The sequence below is a fragment of the Mustela erminea genome, chromosome 10, assembly GCF_009829155.1.
Source record: "Mustela erminea isolate mMusErm1 chromosome 10, mMusErm1.Pri, whole genome shotgun sequence".
NCBI lineage: Eukaryota > Metazoa > Chordata > Mammalia > Carnivora > Mustelidae > Mustela > Mustela erminea.
This window is the reverse complement of record NC_045623.1, coordinates 6971159-6992375: the sequence shown is the minus strand read 5'-3', so window position 1 is coordinate 6992375 and position 21217 is coordinate 6971159. Positions and strand designations below refer to the sequence as shown.

General features: G+C 38.5%; 1 protein-coding gene across 8 annotated transcripts in view; it reads right to left on the bottom strand.

Moving 5' to 3' along the window:
* The window catches only part of NOTCH2 (notch receptor 2), a 195294-nt gene that overhangs the window by 19554 nt on the left and 154523 nt on the right, over positions 1-21217 (bottom strand). For 5 of the 8 annotated variants that reach the window (XM_032303040.1, XM_032303043.1, XM_032303039.1 and 2 more), the window contains 9 exons: positions 20068-20213; positions 17974-18087; positions 15460-15579; positions 14868-15020; positions 6842-7070; positions 5882-6083; positions 4091-4244; positions 2903-3087; positions 1203-1335 (listed from right to left, as the gene is read on the bottom strand). In XM_032303040.1, coding sequence (XP_032158931.1) covers positions 1203-1335; positions 2903-3087; positions 4091-4244; positions 5882-6083; positions 6842-7070; positions 14868-15020; positions 15460-15579; positions 17974-18087; positions 20068-20213 — 1436 coding nt within the window. The other 3 variants (XM_032303044.1, XM_032303046.1, XM_032303045.1) reach the window with 3 other exon arrangements.

Below are 21217 nucleotides of genomic sequence, written 5' to 3'. Positions count from 1 at the left end.
CAATGTACTATGAGCAATAATGATGGGTGTCATGTCCAGACTGAGGCAGGGAAAGCTGCTGCATGACTACAAGTCTGTCTCTCCTCCTCTGCTGTGGAGGCCTTGGAGGCCAAGTGCTTACAGCCTCATAGCTAGAATACAGAGACACTCTGACTTTGAGTGACAAGCGTTGTTGTGTCAAGCCACTGAGATCTGAGATTTCATCTGCCACCAGAATCGGAGCTTTCGTCAACAGTAAAAATATCAAAAGGAACTAACTAATAATGAATCAAAATCACTTCTACTTCTCTTTCAACTATTGATTTCTAAAGCAGAGAACTACTCCCCTTTTCACAGGACAAATCTTCCCGTATTTAAAGGTTGTTTCTCTTGAGTTTTCTCTTCCCCTTTAACCTCACTGCTTGATTACTATCCTATCAGTGGGGTACTCTCCTATTTTAAGTTAGTCAAACCCTGAACTCAAGGAAGGTAAATTATCAAAGTTCACTGCACAAATGTCTAAGAGAGTATAAATACTTCCCTGATATTCTATTCTCTTCAACACTGAGATGAATTTCTCACCATTGTGGATGGGCTCAGCTTTTTTCTTTTTACAGGCTGCTCAAAAAGGTTATAACTACACCTCTTCTAACAAAGAATACTCCAAGCTCTCTCCAGAAGATTATTCAGAGGCAGGGGCAATGCCCACAGTACACTGACGTCCCATCGTTCAGTCTAGGGTTAGCTCCGTAGGCTTTACTGCAATTCTTAGTTAACAGCCTTAGGGCATTACCTTCCGCACCTGCGCTTATGAAAATACGCAAATGTTTTCATTTCATTCAATCCCCTACCTTATCGAGGCAATACTTAGCAAGTTTTAAAAAATACAGAAGCTAGTAAATGTGAATTATCTATTCAAGAGACCACTAGTTATTTTCCGTTGAAGCACCAAGAAATCTTGCTAACCAGGCTAATCTTGTTGCAACACTGCATCATTTCCACATTCCGTGTTTCATGGGACATACGATGTCAACAACAACCAGAAAGAACGGAGAACATGAGTCAGAACATCAGAGCTAGGCAAGAGATGAGAGAGTGCAATGGCCTGAGTTACTGGAATCCAGAACTAAATGCTTAATATTTTAAAACCTCCTCCACACTAAAAATGGATTTATAACATAAGAAAATGCCCTGGATAGAGACGTTTAGGGCTGATATCATACCTCGAGTGCCTGGTGGACAGGAACACTTGAAGTGGTTCACAAGGTCGACACAGGTGCCTCCGTTCTGGCACGGCTGATTCTGGCACTCATCTACTTCATACTCACAATTGACACCCTGATACCCTGGGACACACTGATAGGAATAAGCGAATAGGAAGAAACATTGGATAATTGTTGGAAACAGACCACCAGAACAAATGAAATCCGGAAGGTTGCTGTATACCTCTGCCCAGCCCCGGCCCCCACCCAGCTCTTATATGCTTCTCCAGCCCCATCACACGCCCTACCAATCATCTGGTGCAGGGCCAACTTGCAGCATACTGATACTGACATCTTCCAGTTGAAAAGCCACTTTATAACAAAGGCAAGAACTCAACAATCTGAGAGATGTTTCAGAGTTGACACCTGTGCAAAACTTTCATCACTCCTCAATTTAGGTTTTCCCATCTTTCAAATATGCATTCCTTGGTATGCAATGAGGACCCTATGACTCAGTCCAACAGTATGTGTGGACAGTAGTAAACGCGCTGCATTTATTGATCTCTGGATTCAGGAAACCACACATATGTATGAGAAACTGGCTGAGAAGGGGGGCGGAGGGGTTGTGTTAGCTAACATAGTAGACACAGGGGTTTGAGGGATTTAAGGGCTGATCAAGGAAAAAAACCCTGACTGTGAAGTGGCTTTATTGGGTAATACTTCAACAGGTTTGCATGTGCGGGCATCCCTCACAGCATGAGACTGTCCAGAGCAGACAAGAAGATAAGGAAAGGAGGGCAAGTGAATTCCAAGGGAAGGGGGTAAGAGTGAGGGGGCTTACATGTTTCGTGCAGCCAGGCCCCAGTCTTTGGGTCAGAGAGTTCTGAAGGGCAGCACTGGTCTGGGGTCTTTAGGTCCTGGGGCTTACCTATGGCTTGCAGATATTGGGTGCAGTTTTGTAGACTATGCAAAGCAGAAAGGCTCTACATGGCTAAAAACATGCTTTATTAGGGCTATTTTTAGAAAAACTGGATGTGTAAAAATTTTTGTTTGGTCCTGGTGGCTTTTGAACTAACAGGTCTCAGCCCTCTCTGAAGGAATAACTGTGGGGCCAACATAAAGAGACCCATCTTTAGCTCATTTATGAGAAGTAAAGCTTTTCTCAGTGGTCCTGGGTGGCCTGAATTGCTGTCAAATACAAGTCTCTGGTGTCTTGTTTACATCTTGCTCTACCCATTATCAGCGCAACCATCAGGAAGACAGTGCCATGTTCCTTCATAGACACACACTTACTCAGACATATACATGTCATACTTAGTGTGATGCTACATGGAACAGGCTAAGCAACTTCGGGACATACCTCAAAGTGGCTTCTCCTACCTCAGCTGCTATTCAGGAAAGTGCCAGGGGCCACTGAGCTACTGGCTAAATGTGCCTAAATGCACTCTGGCAGTGAAAGTTGGCTCTGAATCCTGAGGCAACTCTATGCAAGTGAGATGGCTTCAGACCTCTACAAAAATACCTTACTAAAGCCATGTGAACTTATTATACAAGGGGATGGAAATTGGTGGTGGTTGGTAAATAATATATAATGGTGATTGGTTAAAAAACACAGCTATAAATTGTAAAAATAAGTCACAAGCAGCTAACTTCAGTATGTTAGTGCTCACAAGACCTGCGCCATCTTCGGGAGGTCTCTGACATCTGCCCACTCATCTCACCTCACATCTGTACCCGCCAATGAAGTCCCTGCAGGTGGCTCCGTGCTGGCAAGGGTTGGACGAGCACTCATCGAGCTGCTCCTCACAGTAGCTCCCAGTGTAGCCCAGGGGGCACTGGCAGTGATGCGAGTTGCCAGCATTGATGCAGACACCAGAGTGCTGGCACAGGTGGTCAGTGGACACCCCTAGGAAACCGAGTATGAGAAGAGACATCACAGAAGAGCACCCGTGTCAGGTTCAGACCAACTAACGGTATTCTTATCTAGTTCATGACCCTCAGCACCAGATTTATATTGAAAATAAACCAGCCCTGGGAGTCTGAAGGGGCTCAGTTAGGTGTCTGGGTCTTGACTTCGCTCGGGCAGTGATCTCAGAGTTGTGGGATGGAGCCCATGTTAGACTCCATGCTGAGCATGGAGTCTGCTTGAGATTCTCTCTCTCCCTCTCCACTCTCCCCTCCCCATCCCTTGCTCTCTCACTCTCTCTAAAATAAATAAGTAAATCTTAAAAAAATAAAATAGAGCTCCCTGATATGAGGAAGTGGTGATGCAACATGGGGGCTTAAGTGGGTAGGAGAAGAATAAATGAAACAAGATGGGATTGGGAGGGAGACAAACCATAAGTGACTCTTAATCTTACAAAACAAACTGAGGGTTGCTGGGGGGAGGGGGTTTGGGAGAAGGGGGTGGGATTATGGACATTGGGGAGGGTATGTGCTTTGGTGAGTGCTGTGAAGTGTGTAAACCTGGTGATTCACAGACCTGTACCCCTGGGGATAAAAATATATGTTTATAAAAAATAAAAAATTATAAGAATTTTCTCTGAAATGTACTCAGAGCAGAGACAGTTAAACAATAAAAGTGAGGTATTGTAAGACCATAAAAAAAAAAGATCATAAAAAAAAATAAAAAATAAAATAAAATAAAATAAGAATAAAAATAAAAAAGAAAAGAGAAGAAGTAAGTCCTGAAAGTGGAATATACCTTCATTTCATTTTACATACTTTTCTTTTTGGAATCTCTAAGCCTGTGCCTCTGCTTTTTCACCTTCCATATCAGACCCTTTCTGTAGAGCCCTGCCCACCAACCACTGTCTGCTCTCCCATGATTAATAATACCTGCCCTAAAACGCAGCTAGTTGGCTGATACTTTGGGGAGTGACCCTGGAGCCTGAAGAAACAGAGCTCACCTCTGTGGAAAGCTGCCACTTCACAGGACACATTAGGCACATCACAGTAAGCACCAGCCCATCCAGATGGACACAGGCACCGAGACTCTGCTTTTTCCTGAATGCAAGTACCTTTGTTTTTACATGGAGATCGACTACAGAGGTTCACCAGGGTCTGAAACAGAACAATACAGCAACATCCAAATATCAAAAAAGAAGAAAATAAGTCACAAACACTGAATTTTAAGAATCAAAGGAGAGCACACTAATTTAAAAAAAAAAAAAAAGAGGCCTCAGTCACATCTTAAAATAGTCCAATGTTCTCAGGTAATCCAATCATTTTACATAGTCTAATTCTTCTTAGCTCTGCTATTTAAAAGGTTCTTACCACAGAAGTTTAAGCATTTGAGGGAACCTAATAATTTAAGTTATTCCCTATGTTATGATTATGTCCAGATCTGTGGCCACCCTGCACAGCCAGAAAGAAAGAAATTACAGCTGTCAGACAGGTCCATAACACCTGTGCTAATTCTGTGGGAGAAATCTACAGGGGTCTCGGTCAAATCTATCCAGGTGAATATGAGTAAAAGGACTTAAAGCCTGTTAATAAACCTAAAAGTTGTCAGGAAGCTTATTTAGAGGGGAGAAAATCAGGCTTATGAAAAACATGAGGCAAAGAGTATGAGTGGACTAGTCCTGTAACTCCATAACTTGCATGTGGTGACTTGATCCCCGGGGAGAGCACGGTCACACTCATGGAATGTCTGTGAAAGTGCGTTTGGGTGGAGCACGCCCTGCTACATGTAACCTCACACTGTGAGAATGAGCAAGAGCCCAAGGAAGAATGTCCTTCTGATCCATAGAACTAGCATCAAGCTGTTTAATTTAATATGCAGAAGTAGGTTACTGGCATGTCGAATATAACCAAAGCCTAACTGAAATGCACACTCTAAGTCTAGTTAAATTTGGCCACTTGGTTCTAAATTCTCTGGAGTTCTATCATCCTATCATTAAGAGGTGAAAATAGCATAAAATTAAATACAATGTGGGGTGCCTGGATGGCTCAGTTAGCATCTGACTTTGGCTCAGGTCATGATCTCGGGGTTCTGGGATCAATCCCTACATCGGGCTCCATGTCTAGCTCCACACAAAACGGGGAGTCTGCTTGCCCCTCTGTCCCTCTCCCCATTCATTTGTTCTTTCTCTCTCAAATAAATAAATCAAAAATAAATAAAAATAAATAAATACAATGCTGTTTGGCATGCAACTCTGGAAAGATTACTTTGTCCCCTTTGGGACTCAGTTTCTTCTTTTAAGAAATGAAAGTTTGCCCTTGTTGGCTCTGAGAGTCTATAAAAATGTAAAAAAAAAATTTACATAAATGAATTAAAAAAAACTTTTGGCAAGCTTGGTTTTGAGAATATTACAACACTGCAAGGCATAATAATAATCATTATTTTCTGCCTAGATACTGTATCTGATCTCCAAAGATTTTAGACTGTTATCTTCCTTTTTGTATTTCCAACATAAATACTATCTATGCACTTATTTTCCACATGTATTTCTCTGCAGTTCTTGGTTAGCCTGTTACAACCATCTCATGCTGGTAAATCTATATAATCTTGCCAGTGTCACCATTTTGGAATCTACCAGCTGTTAAGAAGTTATCTTATCTCAGAGACAGATTTATCTCAGAGACAGATTCTGAGAGCCAGAATCTTCCCTTTTAGGAGGGGCTTATTCTGCTTAGAAGAAAAATAAGTGTAATATTCAGCTACTCTGAGGGAGCTGAATGGGCTGAAATTTAATTACCTGACAGTTTTTCCCCGTGTAGCCCAAGGGGCAGGTGCAGCGGTAGGTACCCAGGCCATCAACACATATTCCTTCATTTAGGCAGGGATGAGAGCTGCATTCATTGATCTCATGGAGGCAGAAGGGGCCAGTGAAGCCCACAGGGCACAAGCAAGTGAAGGAGTTAATCCCGTCGACACAGGTGCCACCATTGAAACAGGAGCTGAGAAGCAAAGAAAGCAATGCCAGCTATGTAATCTGATTCCTCTGACCTGCTATTTAAAAGTCAGTTTCCTAGAATCTAACATGTTACAGAGGCAAATACTCCTGAGCATCTTAAACTCCTAGATCTAATAAATTTTCTTTTTCCAAATTAGACTGGGTGTCAATGAGCTTGAGTCCCAGCTTCATTTCTACAACCAAAAAGGTTACAGGAGTAACCTGTAAAGTGAGGGTTTCCAGGTTTTACCCAGTCCTGTGGTTTTCCATGTATAACATTTCACTTTATCCCTAAGTCAATTTAATTTATAAGAAAAATGCTTAATAAGTAGGTATGGACTCTAGATTTCTGAAAGAGAAACAGAACAAACTTGTTGAAAAAAAAAAAAAAAAAACCAACAACCTGGAAATTACCAAAGAGTAATGACAAATCTGGGGGGGGGGGGGGGGGAATTTTAAAATGTCAGCTGAAATGAACAAGGGTCCAAGAGGAGAATGGAACAGCATTATAACTTTTCCTAGTCCCTAAGCATAAGAAATAAATGATGGTCTGTCCCACTAAGCTTTTCAACCTCTGACCTTTCACCTGCTAACTACACATTTACAGGGCATCAGGAAGTAGGCAATAGAAGACAAAGCAATGGGACCCAGGTAGCTACCTTACCCTGTGCTGCAACCACAGCATTGTGCTCTATAGTTTTCCCTCCTTTCTCCATTCTCCCCATAAGACAGTGGTGGCTGTTGAGTGTATGGGTTGCTCACCTCTCAGTGCACTCATCGATGTTGTTCTCACAATGGACTCCATCAAATCCCAACTGGCACTTGCAAGTGTAACTGTTGACATAGTCAGAACAGGTCCCTCCATTCTTACAGGGTTCACTCAGACACTCATTCATGTCTGTTTGACACTTATCCCCAATAAAGCCAGGATTGCACAGGCAGGAGAAAGTATTCATTCCATCTACACAGGAACCTCCATTCTGGCAAGGATCTAAGTCATTACACACAAGAATTAGAGCTCTGAACTATAGCATCGATTTAATCTTAGACCTAAAGGTGAGTGACCTGAACTAAGTCACACTAAGAACAGTAACAATTCTCACTTTTCTCTACTTGTACTTTTCTTTACAGGTATTTTGCCTTGACTCCACCATTTACGAAAATGAATGCAGTAACACTTACCTGAGAGTCTTAGCCTATTTGATAACTGGAATGAACTATGCACACGCACCACTAGCAGTTTTGCAAAATTAAGAGTCCTAAAATTTATAATGGTCGCCCACATTTGCTAATCAAGTATGTGTTCCCAATATACAGAATCTCAAAAATACCAGTAAAGACTTTCAAAAGGTGTATGTGGTAATGGGAGTGGGTGATGTAGGATAGCATATATACTAAGCAGCCCCCTGTGCTGATCTGTATTTCCTATCTTTGTCCTCCCTTCATCTTTCATTTCCTTTCCTTACCTCTTCTCTTTCCTGTTTGTTTTTGTTTTCTAGAATCAGGAAACATTAAAAAAAATTCTATATTGCATAGATCAACTTTAGAACACTTTAGGCTCACAGCAATTACTCAACAAATTTTGAGCTTCTATCATGGCACAGTCTTCCGAAATATAGATGATATATAAATCAGAACAAGAAAAATAAGAGTTAGCCCCTGTTCTTAAGGAGCTTAAAATATATTGCAAAGACTGGTCCTCTACATAAAAAGAGAACTAAACAGCAGGTGGGTAATGTAGCCCTGATTTGATAACAGGCTTATTTAAAACTTACTCATCTATTAGGTTAATTCTACTTTAAGGCTCATCTGCAATCTTTACTGGAAAAATTGTAAAAATGATTATTATTCCTTCTTATCCACAGCATAGCACACTGTAATTTCCATAATGTCTTTCAGGAAACTCACCATAACTTACTGAATTATTATAAATTAATTATAAAAATTTTAAATACTGAAAATTTTGACTCATAAAATAATTAACGTGGAAAAGAAATCCAAATAATTTGATCCCACTCCTTTAAATTTCTCCATCAACTGCTGTGCAATATTTTTCTTCACTACTTACTATACAATGTTGAATTTGTCTGCATATCTTTCTTTGCCAATAGACTATGAGTTTCATGAATGTAAACACTGAGTTTTATCTACCTTGGCATTGCCAGGACCTAGTTTGGTGCCATCCATATGGTGATCTGATATTATGTATGCTGTGAATTAGGTGCCATTACTCTTAACACATTGTGATAACCTTGTTTGAAATTTAATGATTTAATCACCACACAAGTAACTGAGTACTGATAAGCAGTGAGTACTGATAAGTAACTGAGTATATCACTTGTGTGTGATGACAATGTCAAAGCTGGAGAAAGAACCAGAAAGATAAGATGTATGTGGAACAATCCCAAGAGTTTACAATAGGATGAGAATAGCTAATGTTCATGACAGTCAAAATGAAAAGACCTCCTAACTAAGCACTAAATAGGATCCTCAGAGAATACTAATACTATCTCAGTAGTGAGCCATTTTAGTCCTAGACTAAAGGCTGTCTGGACCTAACAAATCCTAAAGAAAAGACCCAAAGGATCAAACTGTTTCCAAATGATCCATAAAACAAAGCGTGAAAATACTCTGAAGATCTTTGTAAAAGTCTAGCATCCAATAAAAAATTACCTGGTAGGCAAAGAAGCAAGAAATACAACTCATGATGAAGGTACATGTCAAAAATAGATACAGACCCAAGGGGGCACCTGGGTGGCTCGGTGGGTTAGAGCCTCTGCCTTCGGCTCAGGTCATGATCTCAGGGTCCTGGGATTGAGCCCCGCGTTGGGCTCTCTGCTCAGCAGGGAACATGCTTCCCTTCCTCTCTCTGCCTGCCTCTCTGCCTACTTGTGATCTCTGTCAAATGAATAAATAAAATCTTTAAAAAAAAAAAAAAAAAGAAAGAAACAGATCCAGGAATTTCCCATATAGTAGATTCAGTGTGAAGACCATAAAACAACTATGCTAAACATACTCTCTGTATGTTCAAGAAGAAGAAGAAAGCATGAACATGAAAAGGAGAGAGATAAAGGTATAAGGAAAGACTCAAATCAAACTTCTAGAGATAGAAATACAATGAAGAAAAAAAATAGTATTGAATGAGATTAGCAGCAAACAAAACACTATAGAGGAAATGACCAGTGAACTTGAAGATATATCAAAATATCTTCAAATAATAAAATTATCTAAAATGAAACACTGAGGGAAAAAACTCTAAAAAAAATAAATAAGTATAGTATTGTTGAACAGAGAGACAACTTCAAGCAGCCTAAAAGATGTATGATGAAATTTGTAAAGGGGAGCAAAAAAGTTTTGAAAAAAACAGTGCTTGAATATTTTCCAATCTGGACCCATATATCCCAAAATGTCAATGAAACCCCCCTCCAAAAGGAACATGAAGAACAATAAGGGGCATTATAGTCAAACTGCTAAAAATCAGTAGAAAGAAAATACCTTAAAAATAGCCAAAGGAGAGAAAATAATATAAAGAAACAAATATAAGAATTATTGCAGATTGCTCCTCAGAAAAAATCCAAGGTAAAAAAGAATGGAAGGATGACTTGACAGTGCCGGAGGGAAAAGTCAACTTAGAATTCTACTCCCTATGAAAATATCTTTGAAAACTGAGCCAAAATAAAAACCTTTTCAGACACAGAAAGGCAGAAAGAATTAATCACTAGGAGATAAGCACTACAAGAATTATTAGATTAATTTCTTCAGGCTGAAGGAAAGTGATGCAGATCTATGCAGAATGCAGAAATGCAGATCTATGCAAAAGAATGGAAAACACCAGAAACTATAAATATGTTCTTACGTATAAAGATTATTAATTTATTTTTACATCTCTTGAAATTTAATTGACCATTTGATGCAAAATTAATATTTTGAGGGATTATGATACATTTATGACAACAATGGAACAGAAGGCAGAAATGAAAGTATAAGAATACTTTCTTTTTTTTGTAAGGTTTTTTTTTTTAATTTTTAAAAATATTTTATTTATCCATTTGACAGAGAGAGCTCACAAGCAGGCAGAGAGGCAGGCAGAGAACTGGCGGGGGAAGCAGGCTCCCTGCTGAGCAGAGAGCCCGACGCGGGGCTCGATCCCAGGACCCCGGGACCACGACCCGAGCTGAAAGCAGAGGCCCCAACCCACTGAGCCAACCAGGCACCCTGTTGTAAGGTTTTTATGTGCAATATAAAGTAGTAGAGTTGAAGGTAATCAGTTAAAGTTGCATACTGCAAACCTGAAACCACTGCTACCACCACCACCAAAAAAAAAAAAAAAAATACAGTTAATGTGCCAGCGGGGAAATAAAATGTAATCCAAAAAATGTTCAGTTATTGGGGCGCCTGGGTGGCTCAGTGGGTTAAGCCGCTGCCTTCGGCTCAGGTCATGATCTCAGGGTCCTGGGATCGAGTCCCACATCGGGCTCTCTGCTCAGCAGGGAGCCTGCTTCTCTCTCTCTCTCTGCCTGCCTCTCTGTCTACTTGTGATCTCTCTCTGTCAAATAAATAAATAAAATCTTTAAAAAAAAAAAATGTTCAGTTATTTCAACGGAAGGCAAAAAAAGAGAGGGAAACGGAAAGAGAAGGAAAAAGATAAAGTAAAATGCAAGATGGCAAATATTGAACTCAGTTTAAATGGCATGAACACCTCAATTAGAAGTTAGACACTGTCATATCAGAGAGAAAAAGCAAGACTCAATATATGGTCTCTAAAAAAACATACTTTAAAGACACAGATAGGCCAAAAGGAAAAGGATGGAATAAATACCCAACAATAATCAAAAGAAAGGGAGGGTAGTTATATTAATATCAAACAAAGGAGACTTCAGAACAAGGAATATTACAAGGGTTAAACAAGGTTATTTCATAACAAAGGACTCAATTCTTCAAGAGAACATAACAATCTTAGATGTTTATGTACTTAAAACCAGATCTTCAAAATACATTAGGCAAAAACTGACAGAATTACCAGGAGAAATAGACAAATACACAATAATTGTGAAAGACATCAATTTCACTAATTTATAGGGGCACCTGGGTGGCTCAGTGGGTTAAAGCCTCTGCCTTCGGCTCAGGTCATGCTCCCAGGGTCCTGGGATTGAACCCCAAATCGGGCTCTCTGCTCAGCAGGGAGCCTGCTTCCTTCCTCCTCTCTCTCTCTGCCTGCCTCTCTGCCTACTTGTGATCTCTATCTGTCAAATAGGTAAATAAAATCTTTTAAAAAAATCACTAATTTATAGAATAAGCAGAAAGAAAATCAGGGAAGACCTAAAAATATTATTAACCAATTTGAATTAGTAACAGCTATAGAACACACCAAGAAACAGCAAAACAGACATTCATTTCAAGTGCACACAGAACACTTACCAAAACAGACCACAGACTAGGCCATAAAATATGATTTAATACATTTAAAATAATCCAAATAATGCAAAGTACGTTCTCTGATCACATGGAATTAAACCAGATATCATAACAAAACTATCTGGAAGGAATCAGCAACAAAAGATACTTGGAATTAGCAACAATATAGATGGAGCTAGAAAATGTAATTCTAAGCAAAGTAAGTTGGAGACAAATACCATATGGATATGATTTCACTGATATGTGTAATTTAAGAAAACAAATGAATGAGCAAAGGGAAAAAAGAGAAAGAGAAAAGGAGAGAGAGAGAGAAAGAAAGCAAGAAACAAACTCTTTACTTTAGAGTTACCAGAGGGGAGGTAGGCAGGCAAATGGGTCAAACAGGAGATGGGGATTAAAGAGTATACTTACTATGATGAGCACTAAGTAATGTGTAGAATTGTTGAATCACTATATTGTATAACTAAAACTAATAGAACAATGTATTTTAATTATAATGGAATTAAGATTAAAAACTTGATAAAAAAAGATTTAGAATTAAAGAACACACTTCCAAATAATTTACGAGTCAAAGAATGAATCAAACTGGAAATTAGAAAGTATTCTGAAAAAAAAAAAAAAAACCATGATATATCAAAATTTGTGAAATACAGTTAAATCAGTGTTTTGGGAAAAAATCATATGGCACTAAATGTTTATTATGTAAGAAAAGTAGAAAGAAATAAAATCAATGGTCTATGCTTTCATCTTAAACTAGAAAAAGAAGGGCAAGCTAGATCCAAAATAGGAAGAATAAAGACCAGAAATCAATGAATTAGAAAACAGCAAACCAACTGAGAAAAATATAAAACTAAAAATGGGTTCACTAAAAAGATTACTAAAATCAACAATTTTCTACCAAGAGCAATCACAAAGAAAAGAGAGATGTAAATTACCAATATCGGAAATCACCAGAGATCTTACAGTAAAAGTACAATATAGGAATATTATGAATGCCAATAATTCTGACAATTTAAAGAAAGTAAAACTAATGCTCTGAAAGATACAAATTACCAAAGCTCAATTAAAAAAAAGATATCCGGAATAAATATATCTATTAAAGACATTAAATTTATAGTTAAAACCTAAGAAAGAAAGTTCCAGACCTAGATATTTAGTAGATATAATACCAACTGTACACAAACTCTTTCAGTAAATAGAGAGGAACCAATTCCCAATTGGTTCTGAGGCCAGCATTGCCCTCTTACCAAAACCATACGAACATAGCAAAACAAAGTTGGGGAACAATATCCTTCATGAACATAAACACAAAAATTCATAACAAAACTTTGAAATCATATCCAATAAATATGAGAGAGATAATACATAAAGACCAAGTAGAATTTATCCCAGGAATTTAAGGTTAGGTTAACATTTGAAAATCAATTAACAAAATTCACCTACATAAAAAAAAATATATTACTCCCTCAACAGATAAAGAAAAATCATTTGAAAAAAATCAACATTCATTCACTGTAAAAAGAAAAAAAACTCTCAGCAAACCAGGTGTATATGGTAAATTTCTCAATTTGATAGAAGACCAAAAACAAAACAAAACAAAACAACCCAAAAAAGCCCCAAACCTACAAGTAAGGTCATACTTAGTGGCAAAAGACTATATACATGCTTCTCCCTGCCCCAGAATCAAGAACAAAGAAGGATTTGCTTCTCTTACCATTTCTATTCTGCATTTACTAAAAGTCCTAGCCAGTATAATAATGCAAGAAAAACAAAATGTATACAGATTGAAAAAGAAATAAAAATGTATTTGGCTATACTTATTTAGAGATAACATGATTATCTGTAAAAGAAAAAAAAATCCTGAAAATGTAAACTAAACTAGAAGCTAAATTAATATAGAATTAATAAGTGAGGTTAGCAAAGATTACCACACAAAATTACTCTTTAAAACCTTTAAAACCCACACTACATGTAAAAATTATCTCAAAATAGACTGTAGACTTAAACAGTGCTAAAAAGTATAAAATCTTTAGAAGAAATCAAAGGAGACAGACCTCAGTGATCTTGGGTTAGGCAAAGGTTTGTTAAACAACATACTAGAAAGATGAACTCTGAATGATTATATTGAATTTCATCAAAATTAAACTCTTCCTCTTCAAAAGACAGTCAAAACAGAGGCTATAATTGGGAGAAGATAATTTTAAGGCAAATATCTGACAAAGAAATTATATGTAGAATATAAAGAACTCAACTCAATAATAAGACAAACAATCCAATTGTTCAAGTGAACACAAGTTTGGAATAGATAGTATAGCAAGTAATATAGGTGGCTGATGAATAAGCACATGAAAAGATGTTCATAATATTAATAAGTAGGGAAATTCAAGTTAAAACCATTGTGACATAGCATATACAGCCACTAGAAAGGCTAAAATTAAGGGCAATCACATCCAAATGTTCTTGAGGATGTGGTTGACCTGGAACTCTCAAACAGTGCTTTTGGGAATGAAAATGGTAAAACTATCTTGGAAAACATTTTGGCTATACTGTGAAATATATTGTGAAATATACCTACTACATAATTCATCTATTCCACTTCTAGATATCTACTCAAGAGAAATAAAATCACATGTCTACATAGACTCACTCACAGCAGCTTTATTAATAATATTCCCAAACTTTAAAAAAGCTAAATGTGTATTACATATATATATATATATATATATATAGTATATCCAAATTATGGAATACTACTTAGCAATAAAATAGAATGAATTATTAATACATGTAACACAGATGAGTCTCAAATAATATGCTAAATGACAGAAGTCATATTTCCTCTTCTAAAAAAAAGTTCACATGAGATGATTCGATTTACATAAAATTATAAAAAATGCAGGTAAATTTGTAGTGACAGAGGTAGATCCCTGGTTGCCTGGGACAGGGAGGGGAAAAGGAAGAGAAATTAAAAAAGAAAATATTTTTAGGTGGATGGATATGTTCATTATCTTTAGAGATGATTTCAGTTGTCAAATGTCAAAACTTACCGAATTATACATTTAAAATATTGGTAGTACACTTTATATTAATTATACCTCAATAGATCTGCTAAAAAAAAAAAAAAAAACCCATCACAGCATTGTCCCCACTTTATCAGTATATAAAAATCAGTAAGGGAATACTTAAAGAGATTTATTGCCTCAACTCCTAAAATCATGAGCTTTGAAAGAAGATTTGAAAAATCCTAATACTAAAGACACATGATAAACTGTTAGGATGGCCAGTCTCAGCACTAAGAGGCAACTGTCTTGATGGGGCTCTGCTCTGCTCCCTGTATGCCTCAAGGGGCATATGAGCTAGCTGGCATACTCACTGGCAAGACAGTCATCGATGTCCTCCTCACAGTCCATACCACTGAAGCCTGGAGGACACTCACACATGTAGCTGCCCTGGGTGTTATGGCAGAGACCGTGGTTCATGCAGGGCTTGGAGACACACTCATCAATGTCAATTGTACACCGCTGACCTAGAAATACAGGTGCAATGAATGAAGGCAAGGCCCCTGAAATGTATGGGGCATCCGAGCTTCAGCTGTGGAAGATGGGGATATTCTGATTGGTCTCCTGTTTTGGGAAGTCTTGTAAGGCTTTGTGCCCTTATTTTTATAAGGGCACAAATATTTTTTGTAATTGTTATAAATTATTTGGGGCAAGTTTTGTCCAGATGGTAAAACTGCCTTAGAACATCTTGGTTTTAGACTCAGGCCGGAGTCTTCCAGCCACTAGGGGGCCCCAAAGACATGAAAATGAAAACGGCTTTCTAAGTCATGCCAATTAGCACTCCTACACAAAGGCAGGGGTTCTTAATGATGGGCAGGGCTCAGAAGACCTGGGCCTTCAATGTCAATCTGAAGATCTGACCACTTTGTTTAAAACTTCTGCCTTCTCTAACTCCTGTATTGTTACCTTGCCAGCCAGGGGCACACAGGCAGGTGTAACTTTCAAAATTTGGTGCCTCTTTGCAAACAGCAGCATTTTCACATGGGTTTGGGGAACAGGGAGCCAACACCGTCTGACAATTCTTGCCTGTAAAGCAAATGACAGAATTTAGAGAAATAGCCATGGAAACTGAAATCTTGCAAATTCTTTACCAAAGGATGCTCTCTGAATCCAAGTCTAAGGTCTAAGCAGTTAAGAACTTTGGAATCTGAGACCCCCTAGGTCCTTTGAGTCTTAGCTCTAGCTTGATTACTAACTGTGTGACATCAGGCAAGTTATTTATCTGCTCTGAGCCTCCCACATAAGCAAAATGAGAACCAGGATGGTACATAACTTATAGATGCTTTTTGAGGACTAACTGAAAAAAAAAAATGCTTACCAAATCTTTATTAGCATAGAGGCTGGCACATAGAGTGAGCACTCAACAACTCTTGGGCTCCTCCTGTCTTTCTATCATGGGTAGTTATTATCGAGGATTGGGACACCTGCATCAGTCAAATGCGATCGTTTCTGCATCTCCATTGCTAAGTCAGCCACTCAGAAGCTCAGCCACATAGATCCTCTTTCATGTGAGTCAGGAAGAAGCAACAACACAACCTCCCTCTCCTCACAACCTCTGCTAGCCTGTTCCAGAAGGCAACAAAGTTGATCAGAAGGCCACGGGAAGCAGGAAAGAGTGAGGTAATTCTGACTGCCTGGTAACATGTCTCCTTATGCCAACATCAACAACATGACATTGATATTTGCATACCAATATTTCTTCCCTTAGCATACTGGATATAAGCTTCCAGCATGGGGGGCGGTGGGGGGAAAATGGTTTTATTAAAAGGAAAAGAGGTTTCTTTTTAAAGTCAAATTACAACTAACTCAACTTAAAATTCCATTCTAAAATTTCATATTCACAAAGAAAAAAAGTTACCATTAATTTTTACCAATGTACCCAACCAGTTTTTAAGGTATCTGGTCAGAATAGTGGTTCGCAAGAGAAGGCAATATTGTTTAGTTCCCTTCATGCTGGCAAAGCCCAATGACAGAACCCTTATCCACACTCAGCACTGAAATTTTAATCTACATAGGCTTTCAGTCTAACATAATTTCCCAAAGTTCATACACAGTAAATTCTTTATTGGGATCCTAATGTGAAGAAAAACCAACAGCCAGCACAGAGTCAAATATTCTTACAGTATCTGAAAAGCAAGAAGACAAAATAAATATTTTCACACCTACATCACACGCAGGTAAGCCTATGATATAACTGGGCATAGTGACACTTGCTTATATCTCCCTGCAGCCATCAAGTCTCAGTCTTTTTGGCTGGGAGATACTCTTCTTACTATGAACAAATGTGATTAGTGCTATCATTATGAAATGTATTTTTTAGACATCCTTTGTCTGGGGATAGCTAAGGATATCCAATAACGTCCATTTTATCAAGGAGCATGGTAAATGCAGTTTGCCTCCGTGAACATTTCTTCCAAAGAGGGGCTAAGTAACAATGTAGCATCAAGTCTTTTGGGTAACAGAGTTATGATTTTGGCCACTCTGCTATTCTTAATAGCTAGAGTCACTAGTAACAGCTACTAAAAACAGCCCACCAGGGGAGTAAGAACTCAGCCATGCTCCTGCCTACATGCTGCATACTGGAGAAACATGCAAAGCCATCATCCATGTTTCTATTTTGTTCTCCACAGATCAAGAAAATGGATGATGAAGAGGTAAACAAGCCACACAAATACAACCACAAGACAGCAGTAATGAGGCAGGAGAATACAAAGAAGAAATAAATGTCCAAGCACACTCCTAAAATACCACCTGAAGCAAAGAACACTTGATACGAAATGAAGTAACACCCATGTCTTCAATGTGTGGAATCGCCATCCAAGCGGCAATACCTCTCTGAGTGAGACGTAGTGGTACTGAATGTAAGGAGAAGAAGGGCTGATAAGAGCACGAACTTTGGATTGAGACAGACTGAGGGGCAAATCTACCACTTACCAATGTGACTTTCAGCAGGTAACTTCTCTTTGCCTCAGCATAAAATGGTCATAGGAACTTCTACTTTGCAGAATTATTGTGAATACTAGATTAAGGAATCCAAAGTATACAAAGTGTCTGGCATACAGTAAGTTATCAGTACGTGGTGGTGGTTGTATTATTGAACTAGACTAAGAACACAGGTCATGACAACACTGGGTCCCTGCAGATAATGAATGAAACCAGTAGCCATACATAATTTTAAAGAACACTTTAAACCCCAAAGTACAAAGAAGACAAATGAGTTCCCTTATCAGTTGCATTTAGGAAGGCCACAGGGTTTTGTCAGGGCTCAAGATCTAGTCAGTGAAGGCAGGATGGTTGACCAGGGACTGATTCCTCAGAGCAGCACCACTGCCCCACCACAGACCCTGTCTCTGAGACTCAGGGGTTTAGAACGACAAGGCAACAGGCATTCCCTCTGGTCCTTTCACCTGCAGAACTCACCTGTGTATGGCAGCACACAGTGGCAAGTATAGCCACTTATGTCATCAAAGCAGGTTCCTTGGTTCAGACAGGGATTTGAAGCACATTCATCAATATTCACTTGACAGTTATAGCCTATAGACAGAAAAAGGGAAAACCACCAAATAATGAGAACTTTGTTAGCTCCCCATTATCTAAATTACAAACAAACCTCTTCATGGTAAATATATTTTTTAGAGTTTATTTATTTACTTGAGAGAGAGAGTGCACACACAAGTCAGGGGAGAGACAGAGGGAGAAGCAGGCTCCCCCTTGAGCAGGCAGCTGGTTTTGGGGCTTGATTCTAAGACCCCAGGATCATGACCTGAGCCAAAGGCAGACACTTAATGTACTGAGCCACCCAGGTGCCCCTCATGGGAAATATTAACTGCTTTAGAAACTGAATTTCTTTAGGCCACTGGAACACTGGTTCATTCATTTCAGTGGCAAGTCCATGACATACAATCAGTCAGTAAAACACAGTCAAAAAGTTGAATAGAAAAAGTATATTCTAATAGTCTAAAGGTTGAATGCACCTTCAAATACAAGTAATTCCTCAACAATGGACCAAGAAGCTCCTTTATGTTAAAACTCTGCTGCTGTATGTAAATATTAGCTCTCTCTATACAAAGCAGCTGGACAGAGCCTAAAAGGGGGTATAATGAATCAAGGGATGATATTTTTTTTAAAGATTTATTCATTTATTTGGGAGAGAGATGGGGAGTGAGCATGAGCAGAGGGAAGGGCAGAGGGAAAGAATCTCAAACAGACTTCCTGCTGAGTGTGGAGCCCCATGCTGGGCTCAATCCCAGAACTGCGAGATCATGACCTGAGGTAAAATCAAGAGTCGGGTGCTCAACTGGCTGAGCTGCCCAAGTGCCTCAAGGGATAATTTTCTTTCAGACATTAATCAAAGTCTCTGGTTTATGCCCACTTTTTCATATGCATAGTCTCTACTATTAATGTAGCAGTACTTCCTAAAGCCATAAAACTGTTTTCCCCTGATCCAAGACATGCAATCTATTCCCACTATGAAAAAGAGGAAGTATCAATGGGATAGGACAGTACCCAAGAGCCTCAAGATAGAGGAACTATAAGCACTGTAAATAAAAAAAATAAATGGTGGTCTGGCAGTACACAGGTCTGGGTTCAAACTGTACTCTGCTACTCACCAGTCACACAACTTTGGATTTTACATTTTGATTTTTATTTTGTTCATTGATCAGCAAGTCTCAATGAGACAAAGAAATAAAAGCATTTTTAAATTTCTTTGCAAATATAATATGTCAGAAAATTAATGACTAAAATATAGTCTCAGACAATTTTCAAATACATAGATAAATAAATAAACTGACCCTGGAACATATGTAAACAGTGGTCAGTAAAATTTTCAAATAATCAAATAAACTGACCCTGAAACATACTGATATATCATGGTAGCCTGGGACAATTTTTGAGTGGGGAAATCAAAGGCCAAGTGGATAGAGGAGTGCAAAATCAACGATATACCCACAGATTTCACTCTCATGAGTTTCTAAGAGAAAGTTGATGGTGGAAATACAATGGCAACTCAAAAAATGATTTTATACAACAGCCACTATAATACATTTATAGAAGGCCACAGGTAGACTATATGTTTAGGTTATCTCAATGTGTAAGATAATTTGTTGGAAGGTGTCTGGAACACACGGATTCTTCCACGGCATGACTGTTCTCATAATTATAGTAAGACAATATTCTCATTCTACTCTCTACAAATCTCTTTTGAATTACCATAGAATCAAACCGGCACCAGGGAGCTTACAATTAGAACACCTGTCCAGAGTTGTATAAGTGGAATCCTAGCTGCTCACCTTAAATAGTTCTGTAGCTCACATCTCTGCTAATAGAATTGGTATCTCTTTACGTTTTAATTTCCCAAGTGTAAAAACATTAAGTTCTTACAAATATTAAGTTCTCAAATTATGTTTGCTATAAGAGTGAATAGGAACAAAGGAAAGGGAAAGGAAGAAGTCCAAGAATATGCAATAAGAAAAAGGCATAAAGGGAGATAGAAATATGCACTTCTGTTTTCACCTTTAAAGCCCTTCTTGCAAGTACACCTGTATCCATTCACCAGATTGTCACAAGTTCCTCCATTCTGACATGGGTTAGAAAGACATTCATTTTTGTCCACTTCACAGTTGATGCCAACCCAGCCTGCATCACAGAGGCACTTGTACCTGAAAGTAAATATAGCTTTCTTTACTATGGGAGGATAAATGTAAACTTGAGTCTTAGGTGAAATGTAAGACTTGGTGAAGAAATGAGGGACAGAGGAGCTCATTGGTAAACTAATCTCATTTTTGCTCTTCTTGGAATCTATACTTGGATCGTTGTGGACATAATGTGAATTGTGTGGCCCCATCTGGAGTATTCAGTAACCAGATTTTTCCAGTGCTTCCCAGCTCACCAAGATGCTAGAGAACTTAATTAATTACAGTGAGCTTTCATATGTAAACAGTGGTCAGTAAACACATTGAACCAATTTGAAAGACACATTAATGCGGATAAATCTGAGCTTCTATTATACATAAAACTAAAGTAAAGCAAACCTTAGGATCATTTGTTTCTGACGCAAAACAGACACCCAAGAAGTAGGTTCGTATCAGAGACTCTAAGTCACTCTGAGGAGCTCCTGGGATGTCTCACTTTTGAGACATGCTTTGTTCTTTCCTGAAACCCTGCCCCAGAAAGCATGCAGGGTAAGCTGAGAAGGAAAAGGAACAAAAACGAAGGTGTCTGAAATACATGTATACTGTTCACAAGTTGACCATCATTAACACTTAGATTATATTATAGATATAGATTATATTAACATCAGGAAATAAAAGCTCTCTTGTGTGGAGATACTCAGGAAAAGGGTAGATGGGTTGGGATGCTTTGCAGGTTATCATATTCTGAAACAGATATACCGAGGTAATTCATTTAGAAAAATTACTTGGTTTCCCTTCACCCCTAAATACACACTTCATTCTTTCACCTGTTTTAAGTATGGCAAATGGCAATGCCTAGAGCCCTATCTTCTGGCAGGCATAGCAAGAGTATAGGACTATCTCGTGTGACCTAACATCACACTCTGAGTTTCTAGAAAAGTACCTATCAACACATCACACAACTCTCGGGGGCTTACAAACCATGAATGTTTTATCAGGGCCATGTCTAAAGTTAGCTGAGACCAACTCCA